Source organism: Anguilla rostrata, chromosome 8 (assembly GCF_018555375.3).
Source record: "Anguilla rostrata isolate EN2019 chromosome 8, ASM1855537v3, whole genome shotgun sequence".
Taxonomy (NCBI): domain Eukaryota; kingdom Metazoa; phylum Chordata; class Actinopteri; order Anguilliformes; family Anguillidae; genus Anguilla; species Anguilla rostrata.
In genome coordinates, this window is record NC_057940.1 from 54,633,589 (window position 1) to 54,651,428 (window position 17,840).

At 41.7% G+C, this 17,840-nt stretch overlaps 2 protein-coding genes across 9 annotated transcripts in view; both read left to right on the plus strand.

The window, feature by feature from the left end:
* Positions 1 to 1,967: 1,967 nt before the first annotated feature.
* On the plus strand, positions 1,968 to 7,088 carry LOC135262117 (class I histocompatibility antigen, F10 alpha chain-like). Of its 8 annotated transcripts, none has more exons than XM_064348974.1 (8): positions 1,968 to 2,376; positions 3,001 to 3,123; positions 3,411 to 3,452; positions 3,827 to 3,886; positions 4,786 to 4,839; positions 4,948 to 5,004; positions 5,470 to 5,515; positions 5,646 to 7,088. In XM_064348974.1, the coding sequence occupies exons 1-7, from the start codon at positions 1,983 to 1,985 to the stop codon at positions 5,481 to 5,483; spliced, it is 744 nt and encodes a 247-aa protein (XP_064205044.1). In that variant the 5' UTR covers positions 1,968 to 1,982; the 3' UTR covers positions 5,484 to 5,515; positions 5,646 to 7,088. The 8 variants fall into 8 exon arrangements, with proteins under 8 accessions (XP_064205044.1, XP_064205045.1, XP_064205047.1 ...); XM_064348975.1 differs by having other exon boundaries at positions 5,473 to 5,515; XM_064348977.1 differs by lacking the exon at positions 3,827 to 3,886.
* Positions 7,089 to 12,760: 5,672 nt separating this feature from the next.
* The window catches only part of rnf5 (ring finger protein 5), a 10,194-nt gene continuing 5,114 nt past the window's right edge, over positions 12,761 to 17,840 (plus strand). The window contains exon 1 of the mRNA XM_064345636.1: positions 12,761 to 13,447. Coding sequence (XP_064201706.1) covers positions 13,239 to 13,447 — 209 coding nt within the window. The 5' untranslated portion in view covers positions 12,761 to 13,238. The remainder of the gene's footprint in view (positions 13,448 to 17,840) is intronic.

Consider the following 17,840-nt stretch of genomic DNA (forward strand, 5'->3'; position numbering starts at 1 on the left):
ACAGACACACATGCACACACATACACACACATACACACACGCACACACGCACGCACGCACACACACAAACACGCACACGCACACATACACACAAACACACTCACACACACTTAGATTTAGCAGGCTGAATATTCTCCACTAGGGGGAGCTGTTAGCACTCAAGTAGCTGAATGGTGCTTCGCATCAGTGACGTGGTGTGTTCTCGTTTCTTCACAAACCCAGGTTGGTGAGTTACTTTTAGCAATTGCTAAACTCTAAAATGGCTAAAACAATTGCTAAAATAGCTTTTCCTTTGGTCGAATTTAAGGACAAAAACACATGTTCTGAGGTGTCTGCTCCACTGATTTTCACCAAGGAGGCTGTAGATAGGAGCAGGACTGTAAATGTGATTGGGCATTCCGAGACAGAAATTAGACAGAAGGGGGAAAAAGAAGAGTTTTACAATTAACACATATACAGCAGAATCTAACTAAAGTGTGAGTTGAGTGGTGTATTAACTATCATTATCATTTTTCTTTTATAAAATAATGTATATCGGATGCTCCTTCTAGTTAAAATCGTGATGCTTCCGCAGAATTTAAGTAACGTCTGTGGCTGTACAGCCAAAATATTAGCCTGCACAGACTAGCCATGTTTTGAGGAGTCCATTCTCTTGCTTCCATCACTGGTGTAAATGAATGAAAACACGGCTGAATGAGGCTAGAGCGTTGTCAGGTTGCTGTGTTCATGCCGTGCTGTTATTTTTCAAACGATGTCCATTGAAGGCTGTGTTAGCCCTTTACGGTGTGATGTTGCAATTATGTGATTTCAGTGTTGGTAAATGGCAAATGGACTGCATTTATATAGCGCTTTTATCCAAAGTGTTTTACAATTGATGCCTCTCATTCACACATTCACACTCACACACCAACGGTGAAAGGCTGCCATGCAAGGTACCAGCTTGTTGGGAGCAATTAGGGGTTAGGTGTCTTGCTCAGGGACACTTTGACACGCCCAGGGCAGGGGATCGAACCAGCAACCCTCCGACTGCCAGACAACTGAGCTATGTCGCCCCTGTTCTTAACTAAACATTTTAATGCTGATGTAACAGTCACTGCTGGTAATTTGAAAGCAGCGGAGTTCTAGAACACTGACTCAGAATTTTGAAAAAAAATTAAAAAACTTTCCAAAAAAAAAAAAAAAAAAAACACTCTTCAATGGGTTAACAGCCATTCCTCTCCAGGATCCAGAGTCCAATTCTACAGTGGATGCATGGCTGCACGGTGTGAAAAGAAACTATGCAAGCTGAAGTTTCAAGAGGTTTGACCAGTAGGTAGAGCGAGAACTCCTGCCTTCGACAGTGAGAACATGGTGTGTGGCCCCCTTGCCGCGCAGCTGAATCCACAGAGCAAATGGGACAACGTGCCTATCCTCAGCCAGTACAACCAAGGGTTATCTACAGACACTGTGTGACTGGCTGGAGAAATTTCTGAAGTCAGAGCTAGATTCTCAAAAACTTTCTTAAAGAATGTTTCCAATGCACTAGACAACAGTGATCAACCGTAAAGTAGCAGCAAGTTGCTTAACTGCAGCAGGAAAACACTGTCATGAATACTCTAAACGATGAAATCTTAAAAGGGTGGGGCCACATCCTCCATAATTGGGAATAAAATTTGAATGACAGTTTACACGGCAGCATCTTTAATCTGATTGGTTTCGCGCCGTGTTCCCTCACTTCGGTGCTCCGCTGCTTGGCTGCGTCGCCAGCTATCCCAGTGTGCCTTGCGGGTTGCGCAAATCCCTCTCATAGAAAGTAAATGGAGGCAGCGTCAGTAGTCAGAGAAATCGGAACCCTCACTAGGAAGTTTAACCTAGCTTGCGCTTTGGAAGTCCAGCCTGGTTGCCCCATTTTCCTTCTGCTCTCTGTAAAGCGTCTTTGTGACAGGCTTTTGCAAAAAGCACTACACAACATAACATTGAATTGAACAGCCAGACACGATATAATGAGGTCCAGGGTCATGAAATGTGGATCATACCATTCCATCAGCTTCTGTTATATGAGCTCACTCTGTTCTTCCTCATCCTCCTCCTCCTCCTCTTTCACAGCTCGTCCTGAGGTACATCTTTTTTCAAAGAAGTCCACCAGCCCTGACTACCGCACCCTGGTGTGTTTGGCCACCGGATTCTACCCCAAAGATGTGTCGGTAAACATCCTGAAGGACGGTGCGCCATTGGCCGAATCGGACGGGGTCGCCTCTTCGGGGGTGAGACCCAATGGAGAGCATAAGGAGACGTACCAGCTGAGGAAGTCGCTGGAGATCAAGGCATCAGACACCTCAAAGTACAGTTGCAGAATCCACCACCGAACCCTGCCGAATCCGATCGAAGAATCCTGGGGTAATCTGGCCTATCAATGTCAATTGTCCCATTTTTACAGGCTGCTTCCTGTGACCGCTATCAATGCACCTTCTTCATGGATCAGTATGATTTCAAAGCTGAATGGATCCATGTCCCAGTATTTCAGCTAAAATCTAAAACTAATTGGCAGGGGAGTCACCCCAAGCCCTTTTGCCTTCCTCTACTTTTGTATCTCTGTTGGCACAATACCAGCCCATGGAGTGCATCCATACACATGAAAAGTGTCTGAAGATGTGAACCAACCCGCAGGGCTTGTGTGGTTGATGCTTATTAACTCCTGTTTCCAGTGACGGTTGTGGAGCGAAAGTAGTCAGGGAGGAAAACTTCCCTTCAAACTCACTGGTCATTGGTCTGGACCTGTTTTCATAAATTTTCCTGAACAAGGATAAAAAAAAATTTTTTTTTTTAATTCTCCTGAATGGTGTAATTGAGGAGAACTGGCTATATCTGATGGTGTTGAGTACTTAGTAAATTATTTGCTGAGTAGTTCATCAGGGTAAATGAATGAAAGTAGGTCGAGAGTAATGATCAGTTTGAATGGAAGTTTCTCCACGCTGTCTATTTGCAGCTCTACAACCGACGCTGCCTGTTTGTGTGTTGCAGATGGAAAGTGCTGTAACTGCGACGGTGACAACACAGGCGTCATTGTTGGTGTCGTTGTTGTTTTGCTCATCGTCTTGGTGGCGGTGCCTGTGGGCCTGTACTTTCTGCGCAAGAAAATGAAAGGTGGGACTTCTGCACACACTCATTTTTAACATTGCGTTTTTTTATATTCTCATATTCTTTTATATTTAATCATATTTTCAGTAACATTTTTGAAAGATAAGAGTTACAAGGTGAATACCTTTAACTACCAGACATGTTGGCGATCATTTTCGATCAGTTCTGTGTCCACAAGATGACTAAGACAGCCCTGAGAGCAAATTCTACATGATTTTTAAAAAATGGTTAAGAGGCAACAAAGAATAGCAGAGTATCTGGAACCTTCCTGAGTTAGGCCACTGTCTTTTTAGCTGCCCAAGCTCCTGTGAATGGACTGAACCAACCTCTGACTGGTGAGTCATTTCTACTGTACTGCAGATGTTAAGCACTAGTTGGAACCCCTCCTCTGTGTGGAAGTTACAGAAATATTAAGTGATTGTCAAGGGATATTTAGACGATGTGGTTTAGCCCTAAACAGGATTGCCGCTTTTGTGTTTCTCACAGGAAATGGCCTAGCTTGTGAATCTACGATACTCAGTTCTGTTAAATGTGTCCACTGACAGAATTTACATATGCACAAAAACATTTTTGGGAAGGTATTGAAGGATTTAGAATAAGCTATTGAACACTGCCTTTTGAGTATGAAAATGCATGAAGAAATGATTTTATCAGATTTAATGTGTGTGCAGGAAATGAGTCTGATTAAGCACCTTTCCTGTTCTTCTAGGGAGGGGGTCCGCTGCCTCTGGTGGACCCAAAGAAGTGGTCAAGCCCTTGATGGTCAATGGTAAGAAGCCATTTAAATTATGCAGTGGTCCAGCCACTCTCTCAAGATCTGCTTTGGCTGGCGGTCAGTTCAGCCGTACGTATTCGGAGGGAGGGGATTCTTTCAGCATGATCTCCCTTGCCTAATTGCACAAGAGCGCCCCCTCTGCTCAGTTGGGTGCCTCCTTCCAGTGGTTTGAAACAAATGACTGAGTATTAGAAAACCTCCCGTTTCCACTGTTTCATCTGTATGAGCATCAGTACCATTAATGGGGTGGCACACACTCATATTTTTAATATCTGTCGCTATTTTTATATTCTCATATTCTTTTTTATTCAATCATATTTTCAGTAACATTTTTGAAAGATAAGAGTTACAAGGTGAATACCTTTAACTACCAGACATGTTGGCGATCATTTTCGATCAGTTTTGTGTCCACAAGATGACTAAGACAGCCCTGAGAGCAAATTCTACATGATTTTTAAAAAATGGTTAAGAGGCAACAAAGAATAGCAGAGTATCTGGAACCTTCCTGAGTTATGCCACTGTCTTTTTAGCTGCCCAAGCTCCTGTGAATGGACTGAACCAACCTCTGTGCCCATTGGCAGTGAATGTTAAGTCATTTCTACTGTACTGTAGATGTTAAGCACTAGTTGGAACCCCTCCTCTGTGTGGAAGTTACAGAAATATTAAGTGATTATCAAGGGATATTTAGACGATGTGGTTTAGCCCTAAACAGGATTGCCGCTTTTGTGTTTCTCACAGGAAATGGCCTAGCTTGTGAATCTATGATACTCAGTTTTGTTAAATGTGTCCACTGACAGAATTTACATATGCACAAAAACATTTTTTATCAGGTATTGAAGGATTTAGAATAAGCTATTGAACACTGCCATTTAATGTATTTCACTGCTTTTCAGGAGTAAACCCGGAGACAAAAGGATCACACGACTCTTTGAAATCAGATGATTCTGGTAATGTGCACTGCCTTTGAGTATGAAAATGCATGAAGAAATGATTTTATCAGATTTAATGTGTGTGCAGGAAATGAGTCTGATTAAGCACTTTTCCTGTTCTTCTAGGGAAGGCGTCCTCTGATGGATCCGAAGAAGAAGTGAACGAGCCCTTGGTGGGCAATGGTAAGAAGCCATTTAAATTATGCAGTGGTCCAGCCGCTCTCCCAAGATCTGCTTTGGCTGGCGGTCAGCTCAGCCGTACGTATTCGGAGGGAGGGGATTCTTTCAGCATGATCTCCCTTGCCTAATTGCACAAGAGCGCCCCCTCTGCTCAGTTGGGTGCCTCCTTCCAGCGGTTTGAAACATATGACTGAGTATTAGAAAAACTCCCATTTCCACTGTTTCATCTGTATGAGCATCAGTACCGTTAATGGGGTGGCTTTGCACCGTAGATGTTGCAGGTTCAAATCCTAAGTAGGACACTGCTATTGTACTCTTGAGAAATGTACTTTATTTGCATCTCTACATTTCTAGCTGTATAAATGGATGTTAAGTAAGCAGTGTAGTTTGTTCACAGTTAGAGTGTCTGCTAAGCAAGTAAATGATGAGAAATGCACTCCTGTGACCTGCTATTCTCTTTACCACCAGGAGCCACAGTTTGAAGCCGTTGAATACGTGTGACGGGTTTGGTCTGGTGAGTCTCCAGCACTGGGCTGTTCTAAAATATCTTTACCTTTATAAAAAATTTTTTTAATTAAGTTATTTACTGAATTATTGTTTAAAAAAACATAATCAGTTTATTTCTCTCTTTCTCCAAATTTTAGGTGGAAAAACACATACCTTTCCATGCAAACCTGTTTTGATCAGAATTTTTTACCATTTAAATGATTCTTTCTGATAGCTGTAAGCTGTATGCAGTAAATTCGAATCATCCAGAAGCCACTCAGGAGGTTTTAACCTAAAATTCAGAGTAAAATGAAATGGTGCAATTGTACAGTGAGGTAGGTGCCAGTTAGACACCTAACCAGGTAGAAGATCGACCTGACCACATGTACAGCATGAAATAACAGCAAATTGTACGGCTATTTTACAGCTATAGCAGTGCGCTTTTTATATTTCTTTTAATGATATCAACTGACTGACTGACAGTCTAAGCAGTAAATACTGCATTACATTAAGCTTAGAATCTTCTCTTAAGCGTCAAGTTGCTTAGTACACAATGGGCCTCATTCACAAAACTTTTCTTAAATTATCGTTACTTTTGTTCTTTAAAATGTTCCTATATGGGATTCATGACACATTTCTGTGAATATCCCAGGTGTACAAGATAATGAATGCTGACTGTTTGTAAATTTTATGTGCAACCCTGTTCATGTGCTTAGCATAAGGAAACAGCCATGAACAAACACAGATAAGAAAAGAATTATGATCAATTGTGATCGTACACGTTTCGTGAATGAGGTCCAATGTGTCCTTGGAAGTGTGAGGAGAGAGAATAGAAAGAAATATTTTAATGTTTGGAGTTCAAGGTACTTGATTTTTTGTGTTCTTAGCGGCCTTTTCATTATTTTATCACAAGTAGTCACTAGTTTCCTGGCAATTAGCAAAATAAGTTGTGAATGATTTAATTATGAAATTCTGCTCAATGAATTTGTATTTAGGTAAGGATTTAAATAGAAATTGACTGCAATCTTGTTTCAGCCATGTGGACTACAAACAGGTGTGTAAATCTAAGTGATGACGTAACTATGCTCAGAAAATATGTATTAAAAGTAATAATGTTTTCTAGGGAAGGTATATTACTTTTTTAACTTGTTCCAGAAATTAAGTACTAAATTAATACCTGACCTGAAGACAGTGTAATTGACTTTTATTGGTAGTTCCTCACCTGTTAGCTTGTATACTGGTGGAATGGAGTTTGGTCTTAGAAAGCCATCATAACATGATTTCACTCAGAGAGGAAATAAGTAAACACCTGTGAATCTTGTAGTCTCATCTTAAGTAAAATCATTTGAGTGCAGTTCTTTTCTGAATATGCTCATTATATTGTGCTTTTTTTTCTTATGAGTTTTGGCACATTGCTTGTTGCATTTAATACCGAAGACTTCTGTCAAAAGGGGATATTTCTCCGGTGTGATTTCCACTATCCCTTTCCTTTAAAATTAACTTTGAAACTGTGACTATTCACAAACAAGTTGTACAGATTAAACTGACTATTTGGTGTTTACCTTTATGTTTAATAAATCTTTATTAAAGTGAAATGAAAATGTGTTGTGTGTTTCATGAGTATAACGCAGTGATATCAGCTATTGTCTCATCTGTTTCCTCTAGTATGCCTGGTTAAGGAGAGCAAATTTTCACCATTTATTGGGTGGTCTTATATACACCTATATGTGCTTGTTGAACATCTCATTCCAACACCATGGGCGTTAATATGGAGTAAGACCCCCCTTTGCTGCTGTAACAGCCTCCACTCTTCTGGGAAGGCTTTCCAGTAGATTATGGAACATGGCTGCGGGGATTTCTTTCCATCAGCCAGAAGAGCATTAGTGAGGTTGGGCACTGATGTTGGACAGTAGGTCTGGCTTGGAGTCGGCATTCCAATTCATCTCAAAGGTGTTTGATGGGGTTGAGTCTAGTTCTTCCCCACCAAACTCGCAACCCTTTGTATATGGACCTCACTGTGTGCCTGGGGGCACTGTCATGCTGAAACAGGAAAGGGCTTTCCCCTGACTGTTGCCACAAAGTTGAAGCACACAATTCTGTACAATGTCATTGTATGCTGTAGCATTAAGATTTCCCTTCACTAGAACTAAGGGGCCTAGCCCAAACCATGAAAAACAGCCCAGACTATTATTCCTCTTCCACCAAACTTTACAGTTGGCTCTATTCGGGCCAGTACAGTTGCACTATGCAGTCCACCAAACACAGATTTGTCCCTCAGACTGCTAGATGGGCTGCTTTCCTTGTAAAAACAAAAGTTATGTAAATGTTGTTCATAGTAACTTCATAATACGAATTTCAAAAACTGAAGATATTTTTAAAAATTTACTGGGGACTGGTGAGAGGTTATGCGATTAACCAGATTCTGCTCATTACAGGAGTAAAATAAAGAATACTGAAACAGGACTACTCACATTAAAACAATGTATTTTATTCATCCAAAGCATTATCTCTGACCATCAGTATTACTTTCCTGCCAGAACACCAACCCCATCCTCCCCCCAGATGGCACTTCAATAGCTCATTATTTAAAATCAAAGAATTTCTCCCACTACTTCTCTGACACAAAGTGTTACTCAAAACTAATAACACTCCTGGAATAACATCCTGAAACGTATGGGAAACTGCAAAAACTGTTGTGAGAGTAAGAATAATATCACACTGGATACACAAAAAGCAAGAAGAAACAAGAGAACAAAACGAGTTGAAAAGATTGGACCTTCTGGCCTCTCAGACACCTACCAATTCGGTCACTAAAGACCTTATGAATACCAAAAATGACCTTAATAATACATTGAATGAAAAAAACTGAATATGTACTTCTCAGATTCAGACAGCAACATTTTGAAATAAAACTGGTAAACTCTCGGCAAATCAAAACATCAAACCAAGAAATCCATCCATTTACTTTTGATCGTTGACCCGTCAGGAAATACAAGGCAAAACCCCTCCATGACCAATGACTCATTCAGACCTTCCAACTCAAGTCTTTACAAATCATATGGAAGTACCTCACCAGAAGAAGCTGAATCATATCTGGGGAATGTCTCCCTACCTAAACTAACCAAAAACAATTCTATGAGCAGTTTTGGACCTCTCCCTTTCACCTCTGTTCTTCAAAGTGATATCTGAAATTTAATTAATTTTGCCACTATGCCCCATCATACGAACACTGACTCTCACACTCATCTTGATACCAAATAAGGATCACACTTAATGCACCAACCACCAACCCACATCATTAACACAGACATAAAAAATATAAGCAAAGCTTTATCAGTTTATCAGACTCAAATCCATAATCTCGTTACAAATACACATTGATCAAACTGGTTTCATTAAGGGGAGACCATCCTTTCATGCTGAAAAGGTGTTTTCCTTTCTCTTCACCTGGGGGTGACATAGCTCAGGAGGTAAGAGCGGTTGTCTGGCAGTCGGAGGGTTACCGGTTCGATCCCCCGCCCTGGGCGTGTCGAAGCGTCCCTGAGCAAGACACCTAACCCCTAATTGCTCCCAACGAGCTGATTGGTACTTTTGCATGGTAGCCTTTCACCGTTGGTGTGTGTGTGTGTGTGTGTGAATGGGTGAATGAGAGGCATCAATTGTAAAGCCCTTTGGATAAGCGCTATATAAATGCAGTCCATTTACCTTCCGTAACCACTTTGGATTCAGGCCATATTTCACCAACTGGATAAAAACACTATACAGCACTACACTATTCACCAACTGCATCTGATATAACCAATGGACATACTGTATATCAAAACCATTTCAGTTACAAAGAGGCCCTGGACAAGGATGCCCAATATCCCCAGGTATATGAATAGTTTGATGAGTTGAATAGTTTGCACTATTCATCGAAAAAGTCTGTTTGTATGCAGATGGCATCCTATTATGCATTATGAACCCCTTATCCTCCCTTCTATAAGTCCATAGTCTGATTAGTAACTATAGCAGAGTGTGGGCTACTTCATCAACTGGAAAAAATCTGATATTCTCCCTACGTCCAAACTTACCTGGGATGCTGAAGTTGGGGTCTCCCCCTTTCAACATATAGCAAAGTCTATTACATACCTTGGAAAACCACATTTCACCAAATTTAAAGTAATTTTCCAAATTCAACAATGTCCACTTGCTACAAGAAATAAAAAGACAACCTGTAAAGGTAGAATATACTACCCTTACCTCTCTAACTGGCTGAATTTCCTCAGTTAAAATGAATATCCTCCCAAAAATCAACTATCTATTTACTTGCCATGACTCCTGTCACCCTACCCTTGGGCTGGTTCTCCTCTCTCGACAGTGCAGTTACCCCGGTTTTACTGAAGCCAAAACAACTGGGATGACTTGGGACCCCAAATTTCTTCCACTACTGTCCTCTCACACAAGTTACTGGATATCCAGTACTGGACAAACCATGCAAATTCACCATGGCTAGATACTGAAAATAGTTTGGTTCAAGAATTGGGCATCGGAAATCTCTCATTCATAGGCTAATCCATAAAACCCATAACTGCAACAAGGACAATAAGACTGTCAACACCACCTTAACCGCTCGGTGGAAATCAAACTAAATTTTCCATCACAGCCTCTCGACCGTCCATTCGTGGCACAACCCCACATTTTCCAGCATGGATTCAGAGAGGAGCAGTGCTGGCCTGCTCATGACCTTTGACCTTATCTAAAGAAAATATAACATACCAGATCACTGCTACTTCCAGTAAATCCATTTAAAAGAAGTCATAAAGAAAAACAATATCAGAAACCTTAATAACACCCCTATATCTGAAGCTACAGTCCCTCAATCTTCAAAAAAATGTTATCTTAAATATACAAAATTTCGGCATCTGAAGATATCTGAACAATATTAATTCCCATCGAGAAATGGACCACAGGCATAAATAACCCACAACCTGCTATCAGTTTGCTTATGCAATGCATGTTCTATGACATGTAATTCCAAAATCCAACTAATACTGTATGAAGTCCTTCGTAGAACCCACATTACCACCCACAAACTCTGGCTGCATGGGTTTCACCTTGAGCAGATAAGACGTTTCTGTACACATCAGAATTCATTCTGCTGCTTGTAGTAAGCAGTTACATCATTACTGAAAACAAGTGAGCCAGTACCTGTGGCAGCCATACATGCCCAAATTATAACACCCCCACCACCAAGCTTCACAGACGAGGGGGTGATTTGGGTGTCGAGATCCTTATGGCCTCCACACTTTGCTCTTGCCATCACTCTGATGTAAGCGAATCTTGGTCTCATCTATCCATAAAACTTCTTCCAGGGATTCTGCAGGCTCTTTTAGGTATTTCTTAGTGAAACTGCAACTTGGCCATCCTGCTTCTGCAGCAAACTAAGTGGTTTGCATCATGCAGTATAGCCTCTGTTGTACTGTTCCTGAAGTCCTGAAGTCTTTGGCAGACAGTGGTCACTGACATGTGGCGAATACTCAGAGGAGACGTTCTGGCAGTGGGAGGTTGCGGTTCAAACCCGCCTGGGCTGTCGAATGTCCTGAGCAAGACACCTAACCTAACCCCTACTGCTCGGCGAATGAGAGGCTCATGTAAGCGCTTGATAAAGCGCTATATAAATGCAGTCCATTTACCATTTCTTAGTGAAACTGCAACTTGGCCATCCTGCTTCTGCAGCAAACTAGGTGGTTTGCATCATGCAGTATAGCCTCTGTTGTACTGTTCCTGAAGTCTTTGGCAGACAGTGGTCACTGACACATCCACAGCTGCCTCCTGAAGAGTGTTTCTGATCTGTCGGGCAGCAGTTTGGGGGGTTTCCTTCATTATCGTGAGAATTCTTCGGTCATCAACATTAGAGGTATTCCTTGGCCTACCAGGCCCTTTGCCAATTTTAGGCTCACCAGTGCTCTCTTTCTTCTTAATGTTCCTATCAGTTAATTTTGGGTTTGGCCTACATCTCTGACTGTTTTTTTATTATTTCTCATAATAGCTTTCCTGACTTTCACTGGCACAGCTCCGGTCCTCTTGTCGTTAAATGCAAATACCAAACTTGCAAAGGCAATTAAAAGCCCAGAATTAAGATTAGATACTCAAATCTCTCTTATACCTGCGCTAAGGAAGCAACTGAACATAACTGACTAATGAGAAACACTTGTGAAGCCATTTGTCCCAAGCATTTCACCGCCAGGGACTATGTATAAAAAGTGCTGTAATTTCTACATGGTGAAACCAGTGTGTATAAGAATACCCTTAAATAAAAGTTGAGAATGTGCACTTTAACCACATGTGAATTGTTTGATTACAAATCTACAGTCGTGGAGTACAGAGTCAAATCAAGAAAAAATATGTCTTTGTCCCAAACATTATGGAGCTCACCGTATATAGTGAATGATGTACTGCTTCTAAATTTACATGTATATCTATATACATGTTATGTTGCACCGTACATTGTATTGTATACTGTCGTATTGTCTTAAAAATTAAACAATAAAATAAAACAATGATTGTTCTTGTTCCATTGTTCAGTAAATATAAAAGAAATACAGAGACATACAGAACACATTTATACAGGTAATACATTTTTATCAACAGTATTTTCGGCAAATGTATATACAGGTTGGCGGATTGCAGATTTGCAAACCTCCTGCTAGAGGTTATCAGGTAAGAAATGTGTGTGTGTGTCAAAGTTTCTCAAAGTGGCAAAAACAATCTTTTTGCTACTTTGACAAATACCTGATCGGTCAATTGCAGCATGCTTAACTGGAGCTTGAACCTCAGGTTTAAACCTAGGCCACGGAACCACGTCACAACTGGAACAGCTGTCCAAACATGCGAAATCAGGATTAACGGTTGCAATTGTAATGCAGTTCTGTGGTGTAGGGTTTAAGACTTAGGCTTAAACCCCAGCTAAGCACGAGTTGTCTCATGAGATACTCGATATCTCTCGTCTAACACCAAGTTTTAAAGCAAGTGTTTGCTGCCCTCGTGTGGCAAATATATACAATACAATATAATGATATAGTTTAAAGAAAAACGACATTTTCCCCGACATTTTTTCGTGTCAGTTTAACTGAGAGTTATCAGTTGCAAAGAATGTGTTTCATTATATTTTTAAAGGGAGTGATTTCATTTTTTTCTCTAGCTTTTCAGAAACGTGCCATTATTATTGGCTATTTATCTTTAACAAAACAAAAAGAAATCAGAACTGATGTTAATAAAAGACGTTAGCACAAATTTATTAATTCAGCCATTCAGGTACCGCATTTTGTCTTATTTTTCAACCCTGCTTGGGGAAAGTGCTTTCGGTGTAAACATCTAACTCCTCTACCATGTCATTCTTAAAACATCACATTACAATGTACATTGTGTGTTCACAGCCAGAGCCAGAGTGGTTTGCTCTAATCTACTGGATTCATTTGGAAATACTAATTTACTGCCTAATGATTGATCTATAAATTTCCCAAAATAGGATCTGAACTGCATTGTTAGATTGACTGTAGTACGTGGACAAAACGGTTTCATTATATTGTTCAGCTGGTTGATTATTATTGGTCAGTCGTCGGTCAAGAAACGCTCTGTTGCACTCAGCAACCTTCCCCTTGACTGGCGGAAACGGAAGCCGCGAAGGACAGGTAGGTGCAGAATCGCTTTAAGTCAGAGGGGCGGTTCACGTCTAGCTGTGAGTTTTCACTTTTTTTCCGTAAACAAACATGGCGGCCGCGGATCCCCGATCCTCGAGTGACGGCGACCCTGCCAGCAGAGGTGGCTTCCCGGCCGGCGAGAATAGTAACGACCCGGGTGGGGCTGGAGGTAGTGGCGGCGAGAGGGAACGGGAACGCGATCGGGCCACGTTTGAGTGCAACATCTGCCTAGACACAGCCAGGGACGCCGTCATCAGTTTGTGTGGACACCTGTTCTGGTAAGTGCCAACACTTAAAACGATTAGCTAGCTAGCTTTACCTTGCTAGTTTGCATTGTGAAACACTCGCATGCTAGCCGTGTTGTCTGAGTTGAACGAGCTTGTCACCAAAAAGGCTCTATCAGTTAACCTGTCCATGTAGCTAGTCGGTGAACTACCCATTTTCTTTATTGTCTAGCTAGCACCTAGTGCTGGTACAGTAGTCGGCTCATTTGGGCTAAGCAAACTAACGAGGTGGATGAACCGCTGCTGGAGTTTATTGAGCGGTGATGTCCAGGGGCTGTTGCTGCGCGGAGACTTGCTAATCATTTGAACTTGTCGACTAGATGGTTAACGTTAACCAAACGTGCAATATGGCACGCAGTTGGTAGTCTAGCTGTGGAATAGTTGGTTGGCAGTAAGGCAGAAGGTCGGCTGCTCGTGTAACTTGGATAACGCTAGCTAACGTTAGATACGTTGTGTACTAAGCCACAAACTGGAGAGCGACATTAGGCTTTCCAGTCGTATTAGCTTGCTAGATAGATAAGTCAGCCAGCTAATACAGTATCTAAGACAACAACTAGGGAAATATTATCGGTTACCTCAAATATAAGGCGCTTAAACTATCTGATAGAATCACCTTACTTGAAGTGTCCATGTGTACGTAAAAGTTGGCTAGCTGGTGAGCTATTAACTTCTAACTGATAACTTCTTTCAGATGACGAATCTGTGCGCATCCAGTAATTGTTTTACATGTGCATTTTTAAAAATGTACACTATTTTTTAGAGAGATGATTGATGCCTCATTCAACTTTCGCTGTCATTTGGTACAAACGTACAACGTGCCCTAGTTACCTGGTATTGTGGTACAGTTGTGCATGTTATACTTTGGCGACATTGCGGCTTAGAGCGCTTCAGGTCAAGTAGATCATTAACAGACGTGAACTTCTGATTTGTAATAGCCTACGCCTTGCATAGCGGTTAAATTATTATTTTTTTGTATCAGATTAGCGGTGGTGTGTGCGTAAAAGGTAGACCCAGTGTTATCAACACTTTAAGGGCTGTATCGCCTGCCTGTACTGGCTGTTAACTATACCAGACCAGGGTCAGCGCCGTGCGTTGTGCGTGCTTGGTTATGATTCCGTGTGTTACGTGCGCCACCAGGGATTTTGGGCCCCAAAACAAGATCTCACATTGGACGCCACCAACAACCAGAAAATCTTGGTTACCCCTGGTTACGTGTGCCTGCTCTAGGGTCAGTACGAGATTAGGGCCGGGATTGGGGTCAGAAGAGCTGACGACGACTGCTGACGACAGGGGATGGCGCGTTTGTGCGCGCTAGCATGCGACCAGAAGCCCATTCTCGTTGTATTGCCTTCCAAAGATTGTTGGAAATCAAGCGTATCTATTGCCCTGTCTATAGAAAATTTAGCTTAAACCAGATCTGAAAGTTTACTGCATAGCATTGTTTTCATTTTTAACCGAATTTTAGTTTTTCAGCAAGGATGTGCTTCTCGTTTTATCTGACCGGATAATGCATGCAATGTCACAGTCAAATTAACAGGGTCTCTTTGAGTATTCAAAAATACTCTTGCATGCTTGGTTACATATGTGGATCAACACTTGTGCTATATTACCTCTTCTGAACGGATGCTCACACACACTCGGCATTTCTGAAACAGTTCACTTCCCTACTGTTAAATTGTGTACACTGGATGGGAAAGTCAAGTAGGCGAAATGAAGACACTTCCGCGGTGCCATTGGAAAATAGTATGGAGGATATTTTGTATATACTGCCCTTCACGTACTAAAGATATGCACTAAATAGTAGGCAGCGTGCTTAGTAGGCAGTACATATTTGTCTCAGTACACAGTAATTAGGAAGCTGTTTTGGACGCGGCTGTATTATTTACTTTAGACTCCGGTGAAATTTTATCCCCAATTCATACTAGTTTGAGGGATAATTCTGGGTCTGACTAGAAGCAGCTTAGTGCACTAATTGGACCCTCCAGCAGGCACATTCCTCTCAAAGGCTACGTGTATAGCGCAGGTCTTGGTGCCCAGTTCCGATTTTTTTTTTAACCTATATCCTATTTTTGTTTACATCTGCCTTTTAAAAGTGACTCGTATCCGATACCTGTGCTCCCACAGTTTACACCTGAAACAACCCGCATGCATACACAAGGGTTTGGTTACCGATACTGAAGTAACCGATCACACCGCCTCAGCCACATTGCCATATGACACAAAGCGAGACAGAAATAATAATTCGAGCTGTTGCCTTTTGAAGCGTCTTAGGTCCGCAACCAACATTTGTATTTTGGCCTATATCGACTCTTCGCCCCACATACTTAAAAGGTATGTAACACATCCACGGGCCTGAGCCTTTGTCCTCCATTTAATTTCTTTGAACATTTAACTTTACCAGTGGAGAGTGGTTGTGCCCGTAATTCTGTTACATGTAATTCATATGTGAAAAAAGTATGAGAACATCGCATTTTGAATCACGTGCCGATCGGGAAATTCCAATCTGCATTTAGATGAGTCGCATTGGCAGATCAGATTCCTACTGGATTTATTTCCACATATGAATGTGGCTCAAAACGGATCAGAAAATATCCGATTCCACGTTTTTTTTTTCCTGTTTACATGTTCATAATGCATATCAGATCTTGTGCCACCTATGAGCAAAGAAGTCCTGTTCCTTTTCCAGTGTGCAGCATTGCTAGGGCAATTAAATGACTGCTAGTGACAGATTTTAACAGACCCAACATTTCTGTCTTGTAAATCAAGTACCCCTAAAGTAATTTTTAAAATTTAGAGTGAAAATAAAGTCAGTCCATCGGAGAACTATAAGGAGGGTATCTAGGGGTATGCAAATGGGACATAATGGCTTGATTTTATGAGAGGAAACTACAGCAAGCTGGGAAAATGGAACAGACAGCGTCATCAGCTGTAGTAATGTGTTGAGTCCAGTTGACCCATTTCTGGTTTTGCAGGTAAATTAATAAGGATATCATGCATTGTAGAATACCTGCATGCTGCAAACGGGTGTGTCTTGGCAAAATCTTTAGTGTTGTTTTTTTTTTTTTTTTTGTACATTCTCCTGGTCTGCCTTTCACATTCAGAAACTCTGCTGAAGTTAGGCATTTTTGTTTTCGTGTTAAAAGGTGCATGCTTAGCAGTTTCACTCTGTGGTGGAGGTCTGTAGCTGGTCATACACAGATTAAGGAAAGGGACAAGGCTAGCTATTGACCGTCTCTCCGTCGGTCAGCCACGTTCGGAAATGTTCACGGTCGTATTGTACAGCCTCTATTCAAAATGCTGTAGCTCTAGAGATGTTTGCTTCCCATGTTGAATGCCCCTTCTTAAGTCACTGTGGTTAAAAGTGTCTGACGAATGATTAAATTGTAAGTGTGTGTGTGTGTGTGTGTGTCTCACAAATACTTGAGGCTTGTAGGGACAGACCCAGGGGGTTAAAGGTCAATTAGTAGGCTTTCCAATAGGTAGGAGGTCATTAAAGCTTGGGGTGATGAGGTGATCAAGCAGTGGGGGTCGGAGGTGCACGGTGAGCCAATTAAAACCCTGCGGTCCCCGGGTAACGCGAGCGCTTCCCGACCGTTGTACCGGAAGAACATTTAGGCCTACTGTTGACACAGCCTCAGTGCGTCGCTCGCTTTTGGGAGAGGCACGCAGTGCAGTGGCGGCGTGCCACGAGATCCTGTAAATTAGGAAAGCGTGCTGCGGAAGGAAAGAAAGATTGGGGAACGATGCGCTCGAGCGGTGGTTCTCAAACTGGGGTCCCTGGCCCCCCTGGGGGGGTCCGCGGCCCGTAGTCAGGGTGTCTGTGAAAAATTATAGGCTACATTGTTATGATAGATTTTGTTAAAAATTAATTAAACATATATCGTATACATTCATTAGTATCGTATGAAATATGAATGACAAACTCGTAGCCTAATGTGAAATTATTTGTTTGATACGTATGTGAGGGGGTCCTCAAAAACGTTCTCCCATAAAAGGGGTCCTGGGGGGGGGGGGGGGGGGGGAATTTGAGAACCCCTGCGCTGGCGAAATAGGCTTACGCGCTGCCCTGTGGGGATGTAGTCCGTGGGGCGCTGGCGCACTTTCTCCATACCAGACAGTGCCCTCAGCACGATGAATAGCCTACAAAGGCTAAACACACTGTTTATTTTTTGCCTTTTTTTTGGGCCATATTTTAAACTGAATATTGGCAATAAACAGTGAACATTGCAAACATTAATAGTGGATTACTCTGAAGTCAGATTAGTTTCATAATTCTGTCTGCATGATTTGTTGTTCTTATGATGTTAAACTTATGGATCCTTTTTTTGGCGAAAGATTTCAGACTATTTCACCCCCTAAGGCCACATACGTTTGGCTGTACAGGACA